The 11531-nt window shown below is 35.7% G+C and overlaps 1 protein-coding gene across 2 annotated transcripts in view; it reads left to right on the top strand.

Annotated features, from left to right (window-relative positions):
- The first annotated feature begins 3 nt into the window (after positions 1-3).
- LOC105269917 (zinc finger protein 346) overlaps positions 4-11531 on the top strand; it is a 34920-nt gene continuing 23392 nt past the window's right edge. For both annotated transcript variants that reach the window (XM_011310521.1, XM_011310520.1), the window contains exons 1-5: positions 4-364; positions 997-1392; positions 3455-3528; positions 4329-4478; positions 4579-4673. In XM_011310521.1, coding sequence (XP_011308823.1) covers positions 325-364; positions 997-1392; positions 3455-3528; positions 4329-4478; positions 4579-4673 — 755 coding nt within the window. In that variant the 5' untranslated portion in view covers positions 4-324. The remainder of the gene's footprint in view (positions 365-996; positions 1393-3454; positions 3529-4328; positions 4479-4578; positions 4674-11531) is intronic.

Here is an 11531-nt window from a genome sequence, read left to right as displayed (position 1 = left end):
CATCATTAAGCGAAATAATTCTCGACAGTCTCGATATTTATTTGTGGGATGTTTGTGTTGTATATGGTTAAAGTGTATCATGCTATAAAATCTCGAAACGATATTAGAATGTGAAACAATTAAGTTTTTCCTCCGCGATTGTTGTTTGTTGTTTTATCGAGTGGAAGAACGGGAATAATTTTTTTCAAGAGCGAGAGAAAATTGGGATGTTCTTAGCATTTATTGTCATCAGTGATATTGGCTTAAATCTTCGGGGGTTATAGGACTTTATATAGATTTACGAATTTTTGTTGCTTATTAGAGCATTAAAAAAAAAGGTGGAAAATGTCGAAGAGGAAAAGCATTGAAAATCCTGAAGTGCCAGGTGAGCAGTAGAGCAGTTCATGTGTTGTCTTGACTTACGTTTCTCACCGGTCGAACCGCGGATTTCTGCTCGAATTTTGAACCAAATTTACACGCATCAAAAAATTCAAACAGAAAATTACAAAATTCTGTGAAAAATGCTATTCAATTTAAGTAAGGCTTCGATTTTTTCAATAGTTCAGTAATGCTGTTAAAAAATTCAAAATCTCTTATGCGCTTTTTTTTTTCATAGAAACGTTCAAGGTATGGGTGAACTAGCTTTAGTCAATTAATACATGGTCAGTTTAGGAAATATGTTGATTTATAAGATCGATGAGTTATTTTACATTGTCGTCAAATTTCCACCATTGAATTAATTACATAGAGGAAATAAAATCTCTAAACATCTGAATATCTTGAGAGCAATGATGATACCGTCCTTTAAATTTTTTGAATCGCTTGCGAATCGACAAAAAAATTGTAAGATTGGAATTTTTTACAAAAAATTTTTTCCTAAGCTCTTTTACAAGTTATTTTGCTTGATTTTATGTCGTCAAACGCCCTTTAAATGAGAATCAAGAAACAATCATAATTCTTCTGTGAGTCCATTGTCACAATAGTTTCCAGAAAATCACTGATTCTCTTTGTTTTCAGGTTTGGAGCAAAATCTTCCTCCTCCTTTGCCTCCAGTGTCTCCCGAAAAAACTCCTGAAATTCCTGCACCAGCCAACCTCCTCTTAGAAAATCAACCAATTCTCCAACAAGTGAATTCATCCATAATCCTCAATCCCTCTGCCCAGATTAACTGTAACGAGTCCCAACCAATTCCTCATATCATGCCGCCCCTACCTTACATGTCACCCGCGGTACCACAGCCACCGGTGGGACAAATGATGCCCTGGTGGGTTCCAATAGACGCCGATAGTACTAGTGTGTATCCTCAATGGTCGGAAAATCAAAACAAAGTTTTCGCGTCGGAAGTTACTAATGATAGTGGTACAGTTCATTTCAAGAGGAAGATTGAGCAGGTTGATCCTGCCAAAGACGCAGGTAAAAGTTTAGAAAAATTAATCACTTTCTATAACCCTACCATCTTTTCCCTGTGTTACAGAAAAATCTATAGTTAATTGCTTAGAAAATTGTATTGGATCTCTATTTCACGATTCAATTTTTAAGTCTGGTTGGATTATTTTTGCTGCGAATGGAAGCACTACAATCGTCTAATCCCGACCCGAAAGAAAAAATTCTAATTGTGCTTGAAAACGATGTAGAATGGCCTAAAATTTTTTGATAATGTATGTGCGTGTATTCTCCTAACCAGTGGTAATTTTTAGTTATAAAAAGATATAGGTGGGCAAAAAAATCCAAAAATTTGAAAATTTTGTTAGATAGTAGGTAACCGCTCCAGCCATTTTTGAGAAATCGTGGTTTAGTTATAAATAGTTTTTTCGAAATATCTCCAAAATTAAGCAAGGTATTAACTTTTTCATTTTATCTTTTTCGTCATGCTTGAATCTATTGGAATCAATCAAAAATTGGAAAGTGAACCCTGGGAGAAATCATCGTTATCGTCACATTTCTGTTTTTGAAACAAAAATTTTCGCCTTCTCACTCGCCTAAAAATAGGAGTATTAACTTGAGATTTGCAGGAAATATTCATTTCATTATTATAACGGATGGTAGTGAAAATGAGTTTAATTGAACGATTAGTGTCGGAGAGATTCAATTTTTAGTGTGAAATGATTATATGAAATATCTCAAAATTGACTGGACCGTAAAATTTTATAGGAAAAACCATATTGTAAAAACCATTCGGAAGCTCGCCATCAATTTGTTGATGGCATCGAAAATATACCCATATATTTCAATAACTCGCCTGCTTATTTAATCTTAAATTTTGGTGGACAGTTTTCTATGCTACGAAGGTGTGCAAAAAATATAAATATTGTTTTTGGAAAAAAAAATTGTGACTAATTTGAAAGGACCTATTTGCTTTCTTATGGAGTAATAATTGAAGTATCGATGACATTTCGAATGTGGTTTACAAATTGACTATGAATGAACAAATGAATATTAGCTTTTAAGTTAACAAAAATATTTTTCCGAATTTTTTTATCACTTGGACAATTAAATAAACGCGCGTGAAATACATTAATCATTTTTTAAATTACTCGTATGGAGTTTCGGAATGAAAGTTCCCGATTGTTGCAGGACATTATATTCATATTATTACATGCTTAACCGTGAGGAATCACAAAATGATGAAAACAATACAACAAAAAAATTCGAATGTGACATAGTATTTTATGTGCAAATATATGTTTGGAAGGTCGTAACATCCGTGCAAATAGAGATACGCGGATGGAACGAGGACTGTTTGAAATCGGATTCCACAAGTTTTGAAATGACCTACGATATGCATTCCATAATTTGAGAAATGAGGAGAGCTTTGAGAGCTGAAAGTATCAGCTGACTCAGTGTGACAACTGTTTTAATAAGGATAAGGACTCTGTTACACAAAAAATTTAAGCGGTGATGAGATATTAGCTTCAGCTGTGTTATCTGCTAGACAGCGCTCCACTGTCATCGGCTCTATGTAACAATGTAATTAAATCAATATTTTTTGGTCAATTATTTATGTATAGTATATGACATTATTTCAATTTTCCTCGTCCAAAAATGAAGCTGGTCCTCTCAAATTTTTTATGAATTTTTTTTATTTCTAAAATATATAACCTTTATGAAAATTTGGAAACTGTGCTGAATTTTCGAATAAAAACACGTTAGATAATTACGAACCAGTAATGGATTCGTAACTTGATTTTTTAGAAATCAATGTAAATAAACTTGTAAATTGATGCTATCTCTTGATTTTTTTTATAGATTAAGTTGTCTCAAAAAGCCTTTTTTCTTCAGTTTTTCTGCAGAAATCTTTCAGGTGATAGTTTCTTGCAAAACAAAAATACAAGAAACTGTACAATTTTCGATAGAAATCCAATTATTATTTCTAGCAAATATTATGGATTTTTCCATTAATTGTTTTTCCATGTATTCCTTGCAATGTGCAATTTTCGATTTATAGTTTTTAACTCTGATGCAATTTGATTCATAGAAAAAGTTGCCAGTGCCCAGTCGGAACTCTCGGCCCTCATGAAACCACTGAGGTGTGATCTTTGTAATGCAGTTGTAAGAATCAGAACAAATTTTACTTTTTGGATATGTGTACTGTTCACTTTTCGTTAATTGAGAATATCAAGACATTCACGTTTTTTTGGCAATTCGTTTTTTCTCTTTAATTTTGTAGTTAATAATTACGGGCCAATGAATCGCGAAAATCAGTTGATATCTGGAGTAAACTTATCAAATTGGCCAGGTGCGTTCATTCTTACGTTCTGTTGAGAATATGAAGTAAAGACATCACCATTCATATTAATGCTATTTTCGGTAAATACTTCGGTAAATTCAATCAACATCCAATCAACGGAGTAACCGGACTCAGAATTTTTCTTCATCCGTTAATTTTTTTAAAGTTCCTTGTCTCAATCCAATGTATCAATTCTATGGTAAAAATTTGAGAATCTATTTTTAGGAGTAATAACAAAATCGTATCCATATAAAAAAAATGAAAAGTAGTAGTAGTACCTTTCTAATGATTTTTTTTTATGTCTGTAAGAACTCTACAAAAAAATGTGTATTTCTATCCGAATTATCTTGAAATTATATAAAAATTATATTTACTTTTTGTTATATTTTATGATAGACAAGAATTGAATAGGTGTTATTTTTTTTATACAACCTATTTTATATAGACTTTTTCAGTAACAAATCTTGTTAGACTCAAATTTTAAAAATTCTTGATGAATTTTGTTATCAGAAATTGCAAACAAAATGCGAAAGAACTTGTAAAACTTATGCTTACAAATTCGGATGGAGGAAATACGAAGAAAATAATAGATTTTAAAAGATCGAAATTGATTCATTTTCAGATGAACTCAACTTTGCAAGCTAAACTTCACTACGAGGGTAAGCCACATCAAAAGAAGGTGTCCATGTTCCTCAATCAGAGTGTGAAGAAATTGAAAACCGACGAGGGCCCTATTACTACAACCTCAAGTGATTGGAGCTCGTATTGTGATGTATGTTCAATCAAATATTGCAACGAAAATTTTAAGATTAGTTTATAAGCCTGTTACAAGAAATTCTAACAATATTGGTTCGATATTCAATCATTTTCAGATTTGTAAGACTTGGTTCACGTCTCAGGCTGACGCATCTCAGCACTATGCTGGGAAAAAGCACATTCGAGCTACGACTGGAGCGCCAAAAAAAAAGTTACGTATCCGCTGATTTTTTCTACGAACATATGTTACTTTAGAAATTATCCTAATTTGAGAGTCTGTGCCTTTTCGGTATTATCTGCAGCCAAGAACAAGTGTTATGCACTGAGGGAAAAGAAGATTTTTTGTGAAGTGTCTTGACTTATATGAAGAAGCTCATATTGAAAAATTTCCAAGAGACCGATATCTTACATCGAAAGAAACAAATTTAATAAGAAATAAAAGCTTCGGTGTAGGTTGGGAGAAATTAATAATCTTTTTTTTTATTAATGCTTTAGAAACTCTGTTTTGGGTTTATTAGCGAATATATCTACGTAAACTGACTCATAAATATATATTAATAATTATATCTAATTCACATTGCTGCAACTAAGTTCCCGTTGCTGTCAATACTCTCGGCTACTGATGAAGATGGAATTGATATAGATCGGATATTGGACCTATTTTTTCAGGCTTTCTATTAATTTCTCCCTCTGTGATTCGAATTTGTTGCATTCGAAGATGTGGTTTAGGTCTTTAATGGGATGGCCACAACAGCATTTCTCAGCATTAGTGATGTGGATGCGATGTAATGAACTAGTTATCTTGACATGATTTGCGCTGGCTTTGTTAATCCCAAACAATTTGCTCTTATTTAAATGTACAGAGTTTTTAGTACTAGGATTTAGTTGTTTTTCTTGTAAAAGTTTGCAAAGTACTCCTTGCTCTTGTCTTCTCCAGGCATCTCGGTCATTTCAACTGTAGGTTCATAAGCTTCTTTTCTGAATGTTTCTCCAAAGTCATTGCATGGCACTCCGATTATCTTTGATTCTATATTGCTCGTAGCTTCCCTCGTCAGTTTGTCGGCTTCTTCATTCCCAGAAATCCCAACATGAGGTGGTATCCAGTGAAATTCTAATCAGTGATCTGATTCTGCGTTTAGCAAGAATTCATTGTATTTCTTTTTGATTTCATGAATGTACCCGTTGGTCCTTATGTTGAGGTATACATGTTTGAGCGCTTGCAATGCACTGACACAATCCGAGAATATATGAATGCTTTTTTTTTGGTGCTGAATAACAATATCCATTGCTACACTGACGCCTCTAATATTTCCACTTTTGGCCAACCTTATGTTCAATTGTGGACAAACATAGGCGTACTTCGTGGACTTTACTCCTTCAACCGTACTATCATCCGCAAAGATGTAATAAGCACTGTTGAGATTCTTTTCCCAAATTTCTTCTAGTATTTCAGTCAATTGGAGGCAATTGGTATCTCTGTAATCAGGTCTTCAAAATAATGTGAGTAGAATCTGAATCGCTCTTCTCTCCGTAACTGCTTAACCATTGGTTTAATCTCTTGAATGGAAGTTAGTAGGAATCGATTCTGTCTTTTTTTAGTGCGAATTCTTGCTGTTATATGATCTTCAATTAAGATACATATTTGCAGACCTTTATTCCTCATCACCTTGATTAGAAAATTTTTTATGAGGTACTCTGCTCGTTCTTTTACTGTTGTTAGTTTACTCTTGCCTAATAGTATATTGGTAGGAGTACTCCTTCTATAATCCATTACTGCTCTTATAACTTTTGAATCTGTTCTAATCTATGTGCTTGATGTTAATAGGTGGGATAATAAATACCCAATCCATAATCTAGACAGGACCGAACATAATTTTTATACACAATCAGCAAGGTAGCAGGATTAGAACCCCACCACATTCTTCCCCAAAAATTTAATGATGTTCAGTGCTCTTTGTGTTTTTTTTTCTATCTTCTCTATCTGTCGACTCAATTACATTTTATAGTTGATAATAATTCCTAGGAATCGACATGATTCAGTGGGAGGAATTCTAGGGTCATTGATGCGAATGTCAGTATGCCCAGGTTTCATTTTATGGATGTTGAAATGCGGCAGATGCATCTTTCGCGGAGATAACTCTAGTTGTAGTAGGTTCCATTATATCATTTGTACGGTGCCTTGAGTCTTTCCTCTTTGTAATGTAGACATTCCTTGAGATTACTACTACGATAGTAGACCGCCGTATCATCAGCAAACTGCACATTTTCACTCTTCCTGAGATACCCTCATTGATCATGGAAACGTATATCGAGTATAGAAGCAGGCTAAGAACACCCTTTTGGGGAACCTCTTTATATATATGCCATATTCCTCCAGAGGTCGGAGTGGTTTCATGTGTTAAAAATCGAATAAATTTCAGAATTTTATAACGACAGTCAATATATTGCCATACATTGCCTACACTGAGAAAAAAATTTTTTTTTGCCAAGAATATTTTCTTCCCACCAGTAAATCTGGCGATCACTGTGTAAACACTCCCATAAGACTTACTAATGCCGAATATATTTTCTTGTGAATAGTAAATATTCTTGGCTAAAATAAATTTTTTTCTCAGTGTACATTACCAAATGCCTCCGCGACATCTAGGAATATTGCTATTGTGTATTCCTGAGTTGGTAGAGCATGACTTACTGAGAGTGAAAGATCTACCAGGCTGTTCATACATGACGGATCCTTTGCGGAATCCAGTCTGTGTTGCGACCCAGGTAATTCTGTTCGACCCATCAGTCAAGTCTGTTCTTGATTATTGTCTCGAATAATTTACATATGCATGAGACAGAGTGATAGATCTGAGTTCCGTTCCATTTTCCTTGGGTATGAATAGTACAAATTGATTATTCCATGATTTTGGATATGACCCTGAGCTAAACATTTCATTGTATAGATTAGGAAGATTAATTGGTACTTGACTAGCAGTTTTTTCAGTATGACATTGTCGATGCCATCAACATCCCTGAGATCTGTGGGTACAAATGGTGGACTAAGTCTATCCACGACTCCATCTGTTTGGCTCATCTCCTGAAGATTATCTGTCTGTTTTTTTTTTCCTGGAATTTAACCAACTTGTTGTTTAGAATACTAAATTTGTTCAAAACTTATCTAGGATCTGTTCGACTGTCTATAGTTTCTGTAAATTGTTGAAAATTTTTTCTTGAATAGTTTTTTCGCTACTGGATATCGTCCCTTGTACTCAATCATTCATATTTAATTTCATTTTTGTAGTACCACTTCTTGTAGGTAATTCTACAAAATCTTAGTGCGTTCACCCTCTTCTTCCCACCAACTGCATGGGTTCTTTTTGTTATTATTTCTTCTGCTTTCTTTTCCCTTGGAGTATTAGCATTGATTGCATCATAAATTCGTTTTATGAATTTATCATGTTTAACTTGGACACCAACCAGTCGTATTCCGCTTGTAAAAGAGTTTCCTACTTTACCTTTAGCCGCGTGTTTACTTCGTTCCAGTTGTTAATGTGAATAATTTGAATGTTTTCGTCTGATAGTATTTCCTGGTTACGTTAATTTTTATGGAGAGTGGGAAGTGTTCTGAACCGTCTGGATCATCAGCAATACTGAAGTTAATTTTATCGGCAATATCTAGTCGGGGAAAATCATCTTCATGGGAAAACGTATTGGTATTATGTATATACAGATTATTCTGTTCGACTGCCTTCAATAATTTTCTACAATGTGTATTTGATTTCTGGCAGTTCCAGACCGTGTGATGTGCGTTTTAGTCCCCTGCTAAGAATTGTGCGAATTGATAGTGCCATTACCAATAATTTTCATTCATTCGGTTTCTGAGAATTGGTAGCTCAGGGGCCGATAAAGGGTGATTATCGTTAATTCAGTAATTACGTTGATAAATTTACGGCTATGAATTTCTATCCGTTCATGTGGAGTAAATATGTTACTGACTTCAGTAAAGGCTAGACTTTGTATACAAATATTATTGTACCTCCTCCACTGGAATTCATTATCTCCAGAAATGACAAAAACTGGTGTTTTTGTAAAAAAAAGTCAGCCAAGTAAAAGCTTCGCACAATTGATTCCGTGAAAAACTCGTGTTTTGCCAAAATATGGCATTCCAAGATATTAAAAAAAACTCAGAAAATGTAAATGGAAATGCCAAGAAAAGTGGTAGGAGTCGATAGAAAGGATTCAATAATGAAAATAAAAAAATCAGTAGAGACAGGACCAACTTACTTGGCGCGGTTTTTCCCAAGAACTAGAGCTAGAGCGAAAGATTATCTTCAGTCACTTTTAGTTATTAATCAAATTGCATTTTAGCATTATCCTGTAAATAAAACCGTGCCAAGTAAGTTGGTCCTATCTCTACTGATTTTTTTATTCTCATTATTGAATCCTTTCTATCGACTGTATAACTTTTCTTGGCATTTTCATTTACATTTTCTGAGTTTCTTTAATATCTTGGAATGCCATATTTTGGCAAAGCACGAGTTTTTCACGGAATCAATTGTGCGAAACTTTTACTTGGCTGAGTTTTTTTTACAAAAACACCAGTTTTTGTCATTTCGGGAGATTTCACGGATTTTTCAAGAACTGCATATAATTTTCATATTTCATTTGCATACAATTTAACATATTCTAGTTAACAATTATAATTATGGAAATAGATAAAAAATATAAAATCCAAGGGAAAAAATAAAACATTCTCCTCTGTTTCCCTTTTGCGATTCAACGGTTTAAATACACTGATGGCAACATCTCAACGCCAAATTTGGCCCAGGTTAGGTTGGATAGACCTGCTGCCAACTTAGTGATTTCAATGTAACCGAAAGATAATAGAAATTGGTAAAATATTGAAATGAGCCCGTTGCCATGGGCGTATTTTTGCCAATATTAATCGAAAAAAGGGAAAACTTATATCGATGAAAAGCTTGAGGGCGATTTGTATAATGTAACTATGCACAGATTTCATGTAACTTGTAGCGTTTGTATTTTATGGATTGAATACGATTAGGAGGTAGTGGAAGGGGTAGTTGGGTCGTGTATAGATACACCGTAGCTCTCGGCCTTATTTGTTGGATAGAGACGAAACTTGGCCGATACGCTACCGCGTATCTCGATATCCTTTCTATAATTTACAAATCCTGGATATGTGTATTGCAGATGCGAGGCATTTTTTGGCTTGAGCCTTATTTCTAAACACACGAATATGTCTAGTTTTATTTAGTGTTGTCGGAATCAAGAAAAGGCTACTGAAGAAAATACTTGTAAAGCAGATTGGCCTTTGCATGATGTAGCTTCTTAATTCCGTTCGGGATCACGAAAACCCTCTGATTGGGTTTCTGATTCTTAATTACCCCACTTCTTAATTATATGTTTTATTCTTTCTTTTAAGTCTACCCTCCTTAATGTGTTCAATAACATTCTCCAGCATTTTAGTTAATGCTGGTATATCCCGTGTGAAACTTAATGCTATTGATATATAGCCATGTCAGAGCCATGTGTTCTAGTCAGGAACGAGATTAGGAGCTCGATGTTTATCGGGTATAGCTTGGCATTCTCGGCCACATGTATTTTGTACGGTTCAAGCTGTTTGTCAACATCCTCGCTGATATCCTTTGTAGCGACAGGTATCAGGCAATCATTTCTCTGTTGTGAGTGTTGGTTGTTGTTGGTTGTGTTTTTTTCCCCCATCTCTTGGTTTCTTCACTGGTCGGGCAGGCTCTGTAGTCCAGTGGAAATCGTAAAAGAAAACACATCTTAGGGGCCCAGGCTGCATTTGTGAAAAATCGATGCAACATTATTGCAGAAAGCTCAGGTAAAAGTATGCAAGTTGCAACTTGAGTCCAAGAGCTGAAAAAAAATAAACACTACCCTCAAATCACGTTTTTGTCGAATAACTCGAAGACTATAGAAAATACAACCATTGAGGTGGAATCAAAATTGTAGAGGTCGATATTCTCTACAAAAAGTTTCTGAGGTATTTTGCCCCTATTCCCAACAGTTCATCCCTAACATCCACCCAAACATACTGATCGGAAAAAAAATTAAAAGCCGGCAAAAAAATAATAATTTACATGAATGAATATATTTATTCAGCATGTATACCCTTTCGGGCTTTCACATTTTGTTCCCTTCCCTGCTTCCCCAATTATAGAATATCAAATATAGGAAATATGAAATATGAAGCTATGAGATTAATAGTTATACAATATCTTTTACAAAAATGACAGGTTTTAACGAATTTTACAACGGTTTCTTAAGCTAGTAGTAATAGTGCCCCTGCTCGAAGACTCTTTCCTTCTGTTGGAGTCTCGGGACTTAAAGGCGAAGAAAAGCTGGCAGTTGGCTGCAGACCCTCCCCCTCCTGGTGTGAAAAAAACCGGCGTTTCGCGACCATCTTATCGCCCTCCTACCGGCTGACAGAGAGTACTCCTACTAGGGATCCATCAGGTTTCCTCTCCCTTTGCCTCCTGCAAAAACGAGGTTATCGCTAGATGAACCTCTTCCGATTTCCTCATCAGTTTCTCCCTTTCCCTAACTAGCTTGCATAGTTCCATCACAGGTTCCCCCTCCAGGATCTCCACCAACGTCTCCGAGACTCCCAGGGCATCTCACTGCTCCTACCAGTCCCGTAGTTCGCCCCCTCTTACTTTCTCACATTTCACAATGTGTTCCAGGTCCTCAGAAGCCCCCCCGCACAGCCTACAGCTGGTGACCCTGAAACCCTTATTACCCGCCCTCCCGATGTTTCCGCGTCTCATTTTTGCCCACATCACCTTGTCTTCCCACGAGGCCCCCTTCAGGCTCCAGTACCCCTTTTCAGGGTCCGGTCTGCTCAGCCTTTTGTACAGCGGGTTGAAGCTAGAGGCGCCTATTTCCTTGTCGTCCAACTCCCGTTGTTGATCGACCCCGCGCTCTATGAATCCTCTCAATTTATCCCAGAAGACCTTTCGCTCTATCTCCCCTCTTTTCAGAATTTCAATGAATTCCTCCCCTTCCCATTCTTTGAGGGCCTGTCCCAGCTCCTTTGCCCACA

This window comes from Fopius arisanus, unplaced genomic scaffold (assembly GCF_000806365.1).
Source record: "Fopius arisanus strain USDA-PBARC FA_bdor unplaced genomic scaffold, ASM80636v1 scaffold00076, whole genome shotgun sequence".
NCBI classification, from domain to species: Eukaryota; Metazoa; Arthropoda; class Insecta; order Hymenoptera; family Braconidae; genus Fopius; species Fopius arisanus.
The sequence above is the reverse complement of the archived record's forward strand: the minus strand, read 5'-3'. Positions and strand labels throughout refer to the sequence as shown.